Below are 16,500 nucleotides of genomic sequence, written 5' to 3'. Positions count from 1 at the left end.
TAGGATTCTTTAATTATCTAATGCAGAGTTTTTTGTTTTTTTTAACAAAATGAGAAATTTTGTATTTTCGATAGCTTTCACGAAAGGTAACGATACAGCTTAGTACAAATAAAATACGGTAACTCTTCTAAAGAGGCGCAAGCTCAGTGCGCAGACTCCTGATTCAATGAAATGATATAAATACCGAGAGCCTACTAGCGGCTGGATTTGATGAACTGTGACTTCTGGGCTGACGATTAAGCAGCAAGAAGAGTCACGTGACATTCGTACAGGATAAATATCATGCGATATTACTGTCGGCACAAGCATGAGAAATTATTGCTGTGATGAGTGTCTAAATATTGAAGGACGAAAAGCCAGTGTGAAATTGATGATCTGTTGATGAACGAGGTGGTACTCACTTTGATCTAGAGAAGATGTCTTCTACACAGAAACACTTATTAATGACTTTGGCCACGTATTTATTGTGGACTGTTAGTCTTCTCTATGGGGGTAAGTTCAGTAAGGCATGCTTTAGATTGAAAATGAGTACCGATGTACTAATTACTTGATGTAACTATGATTGAATGTTGTGTTATAGTCGCTAAATTACCCACACTTCATGCTAGGTCGTTCATAAGTTCTATTACCTCGAACGTTAAGAGTACTTTGATACTGACAGTCGAATACGCAAAATTCGTTAATTCATTGAAAATTACATTATGAAACTTTACAAAAATTAAGCATATTGGATATAAATAAACACGTATCAGAATTTAAGTATGATAAAAAGCACAGTCATAAAATGAGTTGAAATACGATGATATTTGTTTGATTAGGGTATTATCAACAAATCAACGTTCAGTTTTACTTCGTAAACATGAAAAATTGTACAGAAGAAACATATTGTCACATAAATTAAAGAAAACTAAATGTCCCTCCCAGTAGCTCAGCACTAAGTCTGTAAGCTTATAACACTAAAGACCGGGTTTCGATACCCGTGATGGGCACTGTACGAATAGACCATTATGTAGCTTTGGGCATAACTACAAAAATATTAAATAAGTACAATAAATTCTAAGTAAATGATATTAACACAAAATTGTTAAATATTCGAAATATTTTTAACTTTTTACATTTTCACGTATGTATGTGTGCCAAAAATAGGTTGTTGATATTGTAACAATATGACTCGTGTGTAAAAATGTGTTATTGATATTGTAACAATATGAGTCGTGTTTACGTGTGTAAAAATGTGTTGTTGATATTATGAATGTATTGATACTACTCTAGAATGCTGTGCATACAAATGTTTGTTCTTTGTTACAATAAGTTGACGTATGTTGGAAATTCAATATTTTAATGCAAAAGTTAGAGAACAACAACAAAAAAAACATATTTGATGTAAGAATTATAATGGTGATATGTACGAATTAAGAAGGTTTTTTGTTTTCTGTAACGTTTCTTTTGTCTGAAAGAACAAAGCAGAATTTCATATAGATATTTTAGTGTTATCCGTTATACTCCGGCCTCGTCAACTCGTATTTAACGAAAGCCATCCTCAACAGGGACTCGTAATAGGGAAAGGATAGACTTTAATTAATATTAACTTCTGATCACAACTAAAATTCAGCCCTGTAATGAACATAGCTAACTAAATATACCTTTCTTGCTTACACAGCATGCAGAATTACCTGTTTCATGAGTTTGAAATCCTCGCTGTTAGCGATATAATTTCGACCTTAATCCCGATGGAATCTGAACGCTAAGTTAACTTCACAATAGACTAACTAAGATATCTAAAGTGAAACATTTTAATAACGTTTGATATTTATTAGAGTTATTTTGGAAATATAAGTTATCAAAAGAAAAGTTGCTTGACTAATATTATTTTCCTTTGTTTTTTTGCTTGTTCGCTGTTAAGCACAAACCTACACAATGTACCATCCGTTCTGTGTCCATTACGAGTATCTAAGCCCGGTTTTTAGCGTTATAAGCCTTCAGACTAACCGCTGAGTCACTGGAGGGGAGTAGAATTTTCTTTTGGAAAAGTAAGCTAATTCTAATGTCTAGTTGTTCGCAATTTCTGAAATAAATTAATTAGTTTTTTTTTATGAAAATCTAAATGTATGATTAGGAACATGTAAACACAAACGTTTTAAACATTTCTTTAAGCAATGTTCCCTTTTCCGTTCTTTATTTGGTTAAACAAGAGAATTTCCTATAAAATCCCTTTATAGCCATGATGAAGCTACATCAAATATATGTATAAACATGGTGATATATGTTATAATAAAAAATGTTTATGTTGAATTCAGTTTCGGTTTATGACAACCAGTGTTTTAATAACGTTATTTTCATAAGCATGGTTAAGCAGTTGACTCGCAATTTACTGGTCGTGGGATCGAATCTAATCCCTAAATATTGTCGCCCTTTTAGCCATGGGTGCCTTGTAATGTAATGGTCAGTCTACCTATTCGTTGGTAAAGAGTCGCCTAAGAGTTGGCGGTGGGTGGTGTTGACTAGCTGCTTTCCCTCTAGTCTATCACTTCAAAATTAAGAACGACTTGAGTAGCTTTGAGCGAAATTAGAAAAAACCAAACAAATAAATAAACACGCAAACAATTTTCAAAAGCGACATCTTGTGGAAAACGCTTTCTGATTATTTCCAAATACTTAACAGAATGCTTTTTGAACCACAACAAAAAATACTAGCCTTTTTTTCAAATAAATAAATTATACGAACAACTCAGGTCACAGGAGAAAGTTTGGTTAGTTGGTTGAAGTTTGTTTGTAATTAAGCACAAAGCTACACAATGGGCTATCTGTGCTCTGCCCACCACGGGTATCGAAACCCGGATTCTAGCGTTCTAAATCCGTAAACCACAAGAGAATGCCTAAACAATAATAAAATGCTGAATATTTTTTTAAAAAGTATTTCAAATACCTACATTTTTTTGTCCTTTGAAAATACGTGTAAAAACGGCAAATAACTTGGGTTAAACTGGTACATCTTATGCAAGATCTCTATTTCTCAAAAGTACTCGTTAATTGCATTTCATAGTACACGGAAGAAATGCGGCGAATTCCAATCAACTCCTTTCCCGATTTCACATCAAAGTTGTGTGTCTCAGATGATGCCAGGTTTTCTGGCATTAATGTAACGGTCTGTAAAACTAACAATTAACCAACTGAATGCCAATACACCTAGAAATCAAATGGCTACCAGACTAGTTTCATTATCAACTCTAACAAATTCAAAGAATCCGTGGACATAAAGATCGAACATACACCGCCACTCTTTACCTTCTATAAATTCCTAACCTAAATAAAAAAGTTAAAATGTACTGTCTAGAATCTTATTGTGGAAATTCTTCAGAACCAGCAACAAGAACAAATAAGATATCATTCTAAGATTCTTAGACGTAATTAGGAGAAACAAGCAAACAGAACATAAAGACAGTACGAACCTGTTATCAGAATATAATATAAAAATAAGACATTCAATCACTTGGGAAATGACAAATTTCTAGAAAACTATTCATGTGTATGTTAACCAATTTACATAAGATTTAGTGCAAAGACACCTTCTTGTAGGTCCCTGTGTTTTTAGTCTTGTAGGTCCCTGTGTTTTTCACGATTTTTCTGGTGTCAAAATTTGCCATGCTAGGATTGCGTGGCGGAGACAAGTTGTATTCGCCCACGAATGTTGGCCTCTTTAATTTATCTAAAGCTTTTTTTTTCTGTATCTATGAGAACGGGAAACCGAAGCCTCTTTATAACTAAAACTAAAAATAATAATGTGATCAAACCTAAGTGAATGGTTAGCAGTTCAAGAACAAGCTTCGTATAATTTCACATTTCTGTCAAGTTCTTTAACATGCATTACTAAACGATTTTTCTCAGATATCTTATTTAAACATTAGAGTTACTGGTATATAAGTCAGAGAGTTAGTTTAAGAATTACTTGAGCAAACTCGGTAAGAATGCTGATTAAAACAAAACTAAAAAAAATAGTTTATTCTAAAAAGCAAAGTAAAAAAGTTTTAAACGGATAACCTCTTATATATTCCTGATAGCATTATTATCACAATCGGGGTCATTATGGGTTCCTTAAAGTCCACTAATTTATTACTTTCATTTGTCCCCCGGGGGGACAGTGGCAAGTCTACTGATTTATTACGGTAAAATCAGGAGTTCGATTCCCCTCGAGATTTGATTTTTGTGATTCAGTTATTGTGAATATTTTGAGATTTATTATTACTTCAATAACTTATCAACTTTGTTTCCAAACTTTCCGTGAGTCAGCGCTAAGTTTATTGACTTATAGTTATAAAATCTGGGGCTAGATTCCCACCTCTGGATAGATATTAGTTATTTAATTGTGTACTTGGAGAACAACAACAACAAAGTCAAATGTAGTCTGGTTTTCATCCTCCACATATACACAAAAGTGTATCTTGTTTTTTTGGTTATCATACATTTACCCGATTTTGTTTTAATTAAATATCTTTTAGAATATGTGAAACGATATTTCTAAATTATTCTAAGTCATGCTTATTTCATTAACAGTTTCTATTTTATTGGTAATAGTCCTTCTTCATTGTTGTATAAGTTGAATATGACGGTTTTAGAGTTTAATTAATTGTAGCTCTAAAACATAACTTGTGAATTTATCGTCTCACGTGAGGTCTAAAATATTATAAAGTAAAAACCCGGAGCACGATTCTCCGCAGTGGACAAAGTGCAAATAGCCCATTGTGTAGCTATAAACTGAGAAAATAGCAACATTAATATTTATTCTAAAACTTAGTTTCTCAACCTGCATTTTTAGAGCTTAATTTCTCAACCTGCACTTTTAAACCTTAGTTTCTCAACCTGCATTTTTGACTTTAAATGTATTTGTTCTTGTATTTTTTATCATTAAATTTAATTAGAAATACCATCGTAAGAAAATGATTGTTCTAGACATCAAGACCAAAGTCTACGTTTTCTACACTTGTGTAAACTTTTCATGTATTAAAATGCTAGACGTCTACTACCAAATAACTATTTGCTTTAGTAAATTTGGCTACACTGAAGACACTCACCGTAGACAGTAACTATTATTTAATTAGTACTAGAGGTAACAGATTGGAATCTATCTTACTTTTAACAAGAGAAAAAACGTCTGTTGTGTATCTTTCTGTTTCTTTTCGGGCGTGGCTTGATGATAGCATGTTGGAATGTGAATATCTGTTTCTTGTCTTGTTCTCGAAACATTGTGCTTCAAGTTTTAGGGCTGTGGGTTCGTTATAATAGTGCCGGTCTAATCCCAATATTGGGTTAAAATATCCCAAGAAATGGAGATGGGTGCTGTTGATTAGCTGTTCTTCTTCTAGCCTTTTCCGGGCCAGAAGTGTGTCACTAATATTTCCAAATCCCCGCCCCCCTCTTCACTGTGGATATACTTAACCAAACTGCATGAAACTTAGAAAAAGCTTGATAAATAATATTTAAATTTGGCTTTAAAAACTACACATGTAATACTTTTATCATTTTTTTTTCGGTTGTGAAATTTCCAAACATTATGTGAAACACTGTTTTGATTATCATAACACATTAAAACGTTAATTTTATGTATCCAGTCACCATTAACTAAGACTGAAACGTTTCTTTGAATACTTTATCTTGTTCATTCCAGTAGTCACACTTCTGATTATAGTTGTTTGTTTGTTTTTTGAGCACAAAGCTGTACAACGGGTTATCTGTGCTCTGCCCACCACAAGTATCGAAACAATATTTTAGCGTTATAAGCCTACAGACTTACCGCTATGCTATAGGGGGTCGTTCTGACTATAGAGAAAATGGGTGTGTGTTTCCTTATAGCAAAGCCACATCGGGCTATCTGGCGTATCTACAGAGAGGAATCGAACCTCTGATTTTAATATTGTAAATCGGAAGACTTACCGCTGTCCCACCGGGGGACGACTATAAACAATAAAATCAGAGTAAAAACTGGGGCGTTGTATCGTGATATTTGCTTTGTTTGTCTGTTCCTTTTAGAGCAAAGACACATTGGACTATCTAATGTGTCCACCGCGAGGAATCGAATCCCGGATTTTAGCGTTGTAAGTCTGTGTACTTACCGCTACCCCTTTCTGGGGACTGTAATTTTTACCATCAATATTTGTTGATAGAGATCAATATATATTTAATAAGTATAGTTTATTTCCAATAAAATAACAAATTATTTTTTTCATGTGCGTTGTTTGAATATAAAAGCTTAATAATAATATTCTAAAAACATGGAAATACTTGTACGTGGAAATGTTTTGCTGTGGCCTACCATACTCGTTAAACCTAGCTAATCTGAGCTGATATATTGCCAAAGAAGAAAATCGAATGTTTAGTTTTACGACAAAACTACTAAGGTTATTTGCCGCAATCCCTAGTTGCCGATTAGAGAGCAGACCACTGGTCAGCTGCACCCACCGACAGCAGAGATTTTGTTTAGAAAAACTTTCAAGGCTTTTAATATACGCAATTTCTACAAAACCAATTATACTATTTTTTATATCTCGATAAAGTTTGTTTGTTTTTTGTTGAATTTCACAGAAAGCTACTCGAAGCGTATCTACGCTACCCGTTCCTAATTTAGAAATTATAGACTAGAGAGAAGGCAGCTGGTCAACACTAGATTACACAGTTAATACAACGCTACCAGGGCAGGGCGAACATATTCAGTGTCTGGTTTCAATTTCTCAGCCTGCAGATTGCGAGTCGAACGTACTGATAACAAGGCCTCCAGTAACTTTCAAATAAATGAAATTTAATATAAAAACTATTTCAGGAAAGAAAGAAAAAACGTCAAAATAAACTATAAAAACCTGTTAATATGTTTTAAGTCATTTAAACTTTCATTACGATGGCTAAGAAGATCCAATAATTCAGTATTTCGAGAAACCTCAAATAAATATGAAACCATCGTATTTACTATACGTTCAGTTCGTACTCTCCTTCGCATGTTTTAACGTTGACAAAATTTATCTTCACATCTAAACATCTTTCTTAACTGTTCAGACCACATGCTGTGACATCATAAAATGGGTGGCAACGAGGGGGGGTTGTACTAATAAACCACTAAGAGAAAAGGACAAGCACGCAAGGGGCAGGGCAAGAATCGTTATATTTTCATCAGATGATATTTCATGGAGAGTATAAAAGTAAACATTGAGATAAGAAGAATAATGGTAAAATAATTGATAAATTTGGGGTTTATGGACTAGTCTCATATATGAAGAATAATGGTAAAATAATTGATAAATTTGGGGTTTATGGACTGGTCTCAGATAAGAAGAATAATGGTAAAATAATTGATAAATTTGGGGTTTATGGACTGGTCTTCTTCGAACTGCACAGAAATAAATGTCGGAAGATATTTTAAAAGTTTTCTTTCCGTGTAGTGTGCAAGCTCGAATTCGGAATGTCCACGATACCTTAGTCCGCACCACGACACGTGTCCTGTGATAAGGACAACATCAATAACATTATAATTTCGAATATTTTGTTTATTGAGAGAGCTGTTATTATTTGTCTGCTACACCGTTTTGTATGTTTAATATACTTTAAACATTGCTTATTAAAAACTTTGGGATTTAAGTCTTAACAATAGAGCACAAAGTAAGTTTATTAAATATTTCGGAATAGAAAGGATCTCATTATTAGTCGTCTACAGAAACGGAAAGAAATATTAAAACACATAAACAGTTTTTTTATTTTAATCACACAGCTACACAAAGAGCTGTATATGTTGTGTCCACCACAGTATCGAAACCCAATTTTTAGCGTTGTAAGCCTTCTGACTTACCACTGAGCCTCTAGAGAACATCATGAACAAAACTACTTACAAATAGTAAATATCAAGTTAGAAAAAATGGTGTTTTTGAGAGGGGAATTTGTTTTAGTTAGCAATCCTGTATAATAATTTATTGAAGAAATAAATGAACCTAATATCGATAATTGTACTGTACTCCACATTATATTTACCAAATAATCCAAAAGAACCTACCCAACTGAAGAGAACCTTACAACACTTTGAAGCTGTCAAATTGAGATAAAAGGCCGTAACTGTCTTTTCTCATATACAAAAGAACAGTTGAAGTCATGGGTGACTAAAACGTCTAAAAATGTTTTGTTATCTTCAGTCTCGCAGGTTCATTTTGTGGAAGGATGTTGTGTATTAAGATAATCAAGAAAGTGTGTGAAATGTTCTATGTGGCAAGAAATAATGACAAATATCATCAACATGCCTTCTGTAACATATGGGTTTGTGTCGAGCCAAATGCGCTGATGGTGACCCAACAAAAAACTGGTAAAAGTGGGTACCAGAAGAGAACAAATACTGGTACCATATACTTCTTCCTATAGAGTATTTTGTGAGTATGAATTTGAGATTAGCCGTAGATAACCAATTTTCTATTAACTAAATTCATGACATCCTTCCATAAAAGTCAACAGGAGACTGAAGTCGTCAACACTTTTAGATGTTTTAGTTACCATGGCCCCAATGGTTCTTTCTACTTTTGTCTTATAATTTCAGTGCTACAAATTAATACCTTTTATTTACAAACGTAACTTTCCATATTGTTTCACTTATTTGGCAATTCACTAAAATAGTACCTTCCCACAAATCATCCTAAGACAAACAGGGTTCTTCTAAATATGTGCTCGGCAAAAATCACCCACCAATTTTCAAAATTCAGTTGCATTTGAATTTGGAGTCCTGTAATTATATTGTTGGTCCGACTAATACCACGTTATTCTAGTCCACCCTTCGTATCTGAGATCAAGTATTTTGTTGTTATTGTTGTTGGACTTCTAGTAGAAAATTGGTGTTAAGTTTCATGCTTGTTGGGGTTCCTCTGAGTTATTTTGTATACTTGGTGCATAACTTTGACCCTGCATAAGAATTAAGTCTATAGTTTACACTTGTTATCTGGCATTGTTTTACTTCCTTGATTCCTACGCTTCTCAAAGGCTTTGCTGAATTTGGGCACAGGCTAGCCATATGATCCAAATCCTGACATATGAAGTACTAATTCACTATGGCTGCTCAGTGAAATTCTATATATTTAAATGTAGAATTTGATATTTAGGCTATGTTTGATTGAGACAGGAATCCATCTTTTTATACGAAATTTAAGCACAGTTGTCTAGTCTTAAGCTCCATTCTGTGTTGTTGTTTTCAATAATAACTTCCACAGGTTGAATCTTTTAATAACCACGATGTTCCAAATCGGTATGGATTATAAAAATCTTAACTTACACTGCCGAAGATTTTAGGATGATAGCAGACATCGATATGGTTATGATCTAATGTCTTCATTAATACATTAACAATCTTATCTCTTCATCTTGGCTTGTGGGAAATTTCTTGCGTCCTTGTATATTTTTGTATTATTAAATTCTTGTGGGCAGCTTCTACAATACTTGGAGGAAGATGTTCATTCTGATCATTTGTTTTTATGTTCTTTCTGTTGCCTGTTTTTCTTATTGTTGAGTTGAATCATAAGTTGCCTGTTTTTATTATTGTTGAGTTGACTCAGCGGAGAATGCTAGACAGTAAGCCTAATTTCTTGTAGATTTGTCTCCTTCGAAACATATTTCATGATTAGACTCTGGATCCAAGTGGATGTTTGTTTGTTTGTTTGTTTTTACAGATTTTTGTCTAACATTTTATTTTCTTGTATTTCTTTATTTTATATTGAGTTATATTATTGTCTGATTGCTTATCTCTACTAGCCTTAAAAATTTTACCTTGTGGACCACTCGGATCAACTTCTTACGTCATAAGCCTTGCGTAAGGCTTAATTAGTTAAGGTTAATCCTCTTTGACAAAACTAATGCTACGAAAGTAAAGGTTTAAATAACGAAATTTATCCAGTTCATTGTTCTAAAATGAAATTCAGTAGTTCTTCCCAGAACTGGAGTTTTTGCCTAAGAGATAATATTTTAACATCGGCTATCGGCAGCTTTTAACCTTTGCATCTCTTGGATCCAAAGGTTAAATATTTTGAGCATTACTTTTCTTTTTGTTCCTTTATCGTGTGGCTTGGATATAAGACAAAAATATCTTATTCGTTTAAAAGAAAAGTAAGAAAAGAAGAACGTATCATGGAATAATACAGTGAATTCTGTAATTTCCGCATGTTTCGACCAGTTTATTTGTACTAACAATTCTGCCCCCAAATGGCACAGTGGTATGTCTGCGGACTTACAACGCTAGAAACCGGGTTTCGATACTCGTGGTGAGCAGAGCACAGATAGTCCTTTGTGTAGCTTTGCGCTTAATAACAAACAAACTAACAATTCTACACACTGTTCATCGTGCTACACAATATTTTCAGCAAAGTCAAAAACAGACAGAAAAGAAGATTTTAGAAGATATTTAGATTTTCCAGCGATGTTTTGAGAGACATTTATTCCATTACTCTTTTGAACCATTATTTCACCACATCATTAGGACTCACAGGTCGAATCAGCTCTTGTCGTTATCACAGCCTGGATGTAATGTAGTAATTGTTTCATTTAATGAAAACTATGACTTGCAATTGGTTCTCAAGTACTGGCAGAGAATTAAAGCGGCGATTCCAACGTCACGTTTAGTTCGAGATTTTGACCAATCAGGCTGAGATTTGGTAGTTGTACTGTTTAAGAAAGGTAAGTAAAACCACTGTTTCTCTTCGATCCTACTTCAGATAACACGAGTGTGGTGGATTGTTGTATTGTTTTCATAGAAGTACTCTTCTCTCTGAGAACAACAAACATGTCCATTTTTCATGATTATGATTTATTTGTTCTTAAATGTAAAGCTACACAATGAGCTACATGCGCACTAACTACCACGGGTATCGAATCCCGATTTTCATTATATAAGCTCTTCAACTTACATCCGAGCCGCTTGTGTGTGTGCTGATGATTATCATAAAGTGCACTGTGGTTATTATTTGCCCTTTGCAAAGGAATAAAAGAAACCTAATCCCTAAGAACCTATCCCCTGAGAACCTAGCCCCTAGGAACCTAACCCCTGGAAACAAAACATTCTTCGTACTATTGCTTCAGTTTAAACAGCTTGTAATGCCAGAACAAAACCAGCAAGAAGAATTCCCTCGACTTGTGTTCTCCATATTTTATTTCCTGCTATTTTAGTTTGTAATTAATCATAGTTTTTTTTCAATTTCCACTGAAGTCTGCATTGTTTTTTTTTTTCATTTGAAAAAGCCGATTTTAGAACAGACTGTATTACTGTTGCTGCAATGCTATTGTTATTATGCTGATAACGATAGTCGAATTCTAACCCTTGTTGAACGAATCAGTTAATTTGGACACAGTCTGACGTTTACTGAGTTTCACAAGCCCGTTTTGTAGTGATTTTTTTTTCGTTCACTTGCCGGTTGTTGGGGTCATATTTCTTTACTAGCAGATGTATCCAATGGTTTTTTCATGTGATTTGATGACAGATGTGTTTAAACAGCTAACGACAACAACAACAAAAAAAAAAAACGGAATTTATGAACGACACCCATACTCAACTTACACCACTGCTTGATAGTCTCTTACCATTATTCATTGTCCAGTACTATTTTCTAGCTCACGACCCATTTGTAAACATTGATGGCCAGTCATGACCCAGCAAATAACTTTATTGTAACATCCGACCCACTAAATATATATATATATATACACTGTTATCTATTTGCGACATTCTCAACATTCTGACGGCCCAGTTTTGGGACACGACCCATGGATATATGATAAACTCTTCTCTGGTATACTAACCATGACGTAACTATATCTCTGCATTAGTAAAGCTCAAGCACCATATGACCAGTCTCGTGACTAGTATATTTTACAAATACAAATGGTAATGTTCTACAAATGTGCTGGATGTTACTACTACGTAGCCTGCCTGTTCAGTATAACTATTGCAGTCACATTTACTTACAGATGCAACATGATCTGATAGGACGATCTTAATTACAGATGCAATATCATCTGACAGGACGATCTTACTTACGGATGCAATATGATCTGATAGAACGATCTTACTTACGGATGCAATATGATCTGATAGGACGATCTTACTTACAGATGCAATATGATCTGATAGAACGATCTTACTTACGGATGCAATATGATCTGATAGGACGATCTTACTTACAGATGCAACATAATCTGATAGGACGATCTTACTTACGGATGCAATATGATCTGATAGGACGATCTTACTTACAGATGCAATATGATCTGATAGGACGATCTTACTTACAGATGCAATATGATCTGATAGAACGATCTTACTTACGGATGCAATATGATCTGATAGGACGATCTTACTTACAGATGCAACATAATCTGATAGGACGATCTTAACACATCCAACAAACATTATTCATTATTCAGTTTAATATTTATTAAACGAACTTTTCAGAATTTGCAGTTAACTTTCTTTTCCGATTGTTATTTTTTTTTGTTTTCTTGTGAGTCAGTATCAAATCTTTAGGTATTGAGTAGAAAGCTTTAGTAATTTTAAATAACCCAAGTAAAATCCAACATTTTAAACTTTTTCTAACGGTTTATACATTTATTGTTTTCTTATTGGATGCTTAAAATCACATTTTCTCCCATTCAGTTATCTGATCGTAGGTATGAATGTTTAAATTATATAAATAACCATATCAGTTTTTCGTCAATTAAATAACGTTCTTCAAACTTTGACAGGAAATGTCAAAAACTATAGTTCAAAGACAGTTAGCGCTTTCATGTAACACATTAACAAACTTTTCAATGTCTATGTCATACCTCAGCTCATACTTAGCTACAGACAAAAACTTTAATAGCAGCCACAGTCTTGAAAACGTTAGATTATTCTTAGCATAAATATTTTGTCCCGACAATCAGTTTATCCACTACCTGTAACACTATTAAATCCTATCAAAGGATCTTTGTAATCAGTTATCAATTATCTGTAGCATTACTAATTTATCCCAAAGGGTATTTATAATTACTTTATTTTCTACAAGGGTGACCTTCAGAGTGTTAGAATTTTCAAGACAAGTATTTTTCTTTAGCAAATACGAACAATTCCAGACATAAAGTGTCGTTTTCCAGGTGAATTATAAAAATTACCTCAAACCGTTATTGCATCCTTGCCTTACTATAATAACGGTTTGTAAATGATTGGTTCCGTTGAAATGAGTACTAGCTAGGTGGCAGTCCTAGGGGTTTGCCGCCGACAGATATCAAATGAGACAGGCTTCACAAAATATTTTTACAGGCCTTTTTACGAACTTTTAAGCTTAATTAATATTGTTACAACATTAGGTTAGCTTCTGATATACAGTTGCCACGTATGGCGGCTGCTGTTACAATAAGCTCACACTGATTCAGGTTATTTCACCGTATTTATCTCAAAATACATTTATCCATCGGAATTATATAAAGAACCAAAACTTAGGTAATTAAGTTTTGGTTATATTATATAGATTAGTTTTCTCGCTGTGAGTTAATTTCAAACAAATTATTCGATCAAACGTGACAGAAGTGAAGTTAATAATTCTTAAATATACTGACAGTTCTTCTGTAAGTTGGAGATGAAAACGCTTATAAATTATTAGAAATTCAAAACCTAATTTCAATGTTCAAAATATACGCTTGCGTAGTTTGTATTCCCTCAGGAGTAAAATAATACGTTTCAGTGAGCTGTAGCAATCCATAGTCTCCCTTATCACGTTCGGAAACAGAGCAGCAAAAACTCTTAGTGACCGAGCTGGTTCTGGTAAACATGGCTCACGAACAAGCATAGATGGTTTATGATTAACAGCAGCATCAGGATTGTTCAGTGAACAGAAGTGAAGAGCCCCCTCCCCTTGTGGCCCAGCGGAATGTCTGCGGACTTACAACGCTAGAATCCGGGTTTCGATACCCGTGGTGGGCAGAGCACAGATAGTCCATTGTGATCTTTGTGCTTAATTACAAACAAACAAACAGAAGTGAAGAAAGCGACTAGAAAAACACCGAAATCGAAATAATTCCAAAACCTTAAAACAAAACCTGACAAACTAGAGTTCATTTATTATATTTTCCCGTGTCTGTCCAGTGATTTATATGTAACTATGCTTGATTTAAGTTTCCTTCTTTTCTTAGGTTATACTCGAGCTAGAAGATCACGTACTACGACTTCTACAACTTAGTTTCTCCCAGTTAGCTCGTCCATCAACAGCTGTTGCTCTTAGTTCGATACGACCCTCTCTCTTCTCTTCCCCCCCCCCTTGGACAAGCTATAGTTTCCATCTGTTCTCAGTACAGGGCAACGTTATCATTTCGATATTATTGGCTGTGATAATACGGCTGTTTTAAAGTAAAAAAAAAAGTTTTGTATCGTAATTAAAAATAAGTTGGATTCCAGATCTACTATAACTGTGAACCTGAATATCTCTAGCCACGTGACATTACTGTCTACTATAACTGTGAACCTGAATATCTCTAGCCACGTGACATTACTGTCTACTATAACTGTGAACCTGAATATCGCTAGCCACGTGTCATTACTGTCTACTATAACTGTGAACCTGAATATCGCTAGCCACGTGACATTACTGTCTAAAACTGTATTTTAAATATTATTATATTTCTCTCTGTTATTTAGGAGGTAGCTTATTCTAATTCAATAAGAAATTTAGTCTTATGACGGATGTAAACGTTATGAATGCTAAAATTTAAATATATTGAATGTCCTTTTTTCTAATATGAAAATATGTACATTTAAAACAGGTTGAATGTCTCCGTCTACACACACATATATATGTATATATCAATATGTATGTACACATATCTAGTCTGAGAATACCTCACTAATAGCAACAGAAATATTGATATTCATTATTATGATATGATCTATCCAAGTATATATAATTTATACACTATTATCTGATGTATCCGTTTAACGCATTGAGAAGGGATTGGAGAAACATAAAGTGATCAGATCCGACCCCTTATAACACTCCTGGTGGGTGGAGGTGGGGTCAAATGGTACGTATTAGGTATAGTGATAATCGTTCTAACGGTTCGCCAGTTATAAGCGGATACACAGACTTTTGTCAAATAAAGATAACCATCTTTACGCTAATTATCAAGGGTAATATCCTCCACGCACAGACCTATTTATCTCTTTATCCATTTTTACACATTTCTATTATTTATTGCTTCATCATCTACGTTAAGTTACGTTCTTCTCCGTCTATCTCTCTAAATATCTCTCTAGCTACAAATTTATTTTTCATCAACTTGTTTGTATTTATTTATCCACAGTTTTCATAAATTTTAATTTAGACCTTGAAAGAGATATCACATTACTCTCCAATAACCAGTAAAGAAACAATAGCTGGCTAAGACCACGTATTACACATGAATGAATTTCGTATGATCAACATGCCAGGTTTTTAGTAACATAACAACAGCTCAAGGTTCAAACGTGATAACATCAATTCATCAACTTGACACAACTTTTTTTTTAATTAGGACTTACAGGTTAGCCATGGAATGGTGAACATGTTGAGTTTCAGATTACTTGGTCTCACATCATGTGGAGAGTTATTTTCGTTATGCCAGTTTGACAGTATTTCAACGAAAATGTAAGAAAAAACAACATATAATGAAATTCTTCTTTTCAAACATAAAGGCCAAAATCACTCAAAACGATTTGGTTGGCCTTGATTTAGATAAAAACTTTGTTTTAAAATGATAGCTAATGATTAAACTTAGGGTGTAAGTAATTTTTAACTATAAGTTTGTATTGATTTAAGATTCCATTACACATTGAAACCACTAGATCTAGAAATAGCACAGACACAACTGTCATCTTTAGATCACAGTAAAATAATCAGTCATAACCGAGTGGAGAGTACGCTGTTATACTACTGAGAATCAATTGGTTTGGATGAAACTTTTCAATACCAACTCATAACGGTGTGGATCGTTTACTGATACATAAAATAAAACTTGTATTTGTCATAAAAAGTAGATTCTCCATCAGAATCAGAATTCAAGAAAGAACTCCAGCTTATGTTATATACACTATCCACATACCGTTGGTTACCAAGCAGTATTAAAGTACACTATCCACATACCGTTGGTTACCAAGCAGTATTAAAGTACACTATTCACATACAGTTGGTTACCAAGCAGTATTAAAGTACACTATCCATATACAGTTGGTTACCAAGCAGTATTAAAGTACACTATCCACATACAGCTTGTTACCAAGCAGTATTAAAGTACACTATCCACATACAGCTTGTTACCAAGCAGTATTAAAGTACACTATCCATATACAGTTGGTTACCAAGCAGTATTAAAGTACACTATCTACATACAGCTTGTTATCAAGCGGTATTAAAGTACACTATCCACATACCGTTGGTTACCAAGCAGTATTAAAGTACACTATCCACATACAGCTTGTTACCAAGCAGTATTAAA

The 16,500-nt window shown here is 34.0% G+C and overlaps 1 protein-coding gene across 1 annotated transcript in view; it reads left to right on the top strand.

The window, feature by feature from the left end:
• Positions 1–212: 212 nt before the first annotated feature.
• LOC106458495 (lachesin-like) overlaps positions 213–16,500 on the top strand; it is a 68,198-nt gene continuing 51,910 nt past the window's right edge. The window contains exon 1 of the mRNA XM_022384731.1: positions 213–492. Coding sequence (XP_022240439.1) covers positions 417–492 — 76 coding nt within the window. The 5' untranslated portion in view covers positions 213–416. The remainder of the gene's footprint in view (positions 493–16,500) is intronic.

This window comes from Limulus polyphemus, unplaced genomic scaffold (genome assembly GCF_000517525.1).
Source record: "Limulus polyphemus unplaced genomic scaffold, Limulus_polyphemus-2.1.2 Scaffold475, whole genome shotgun sequence".
NCBI lineage: Eukaryota > Metazoa > Arthropoda > Merostomata > Xiphosura > Limulidae > Limulus > Limulus polyphemus.
This window is presented reverse-complemented; position numbering and strand designations above follow the sequence as displayed.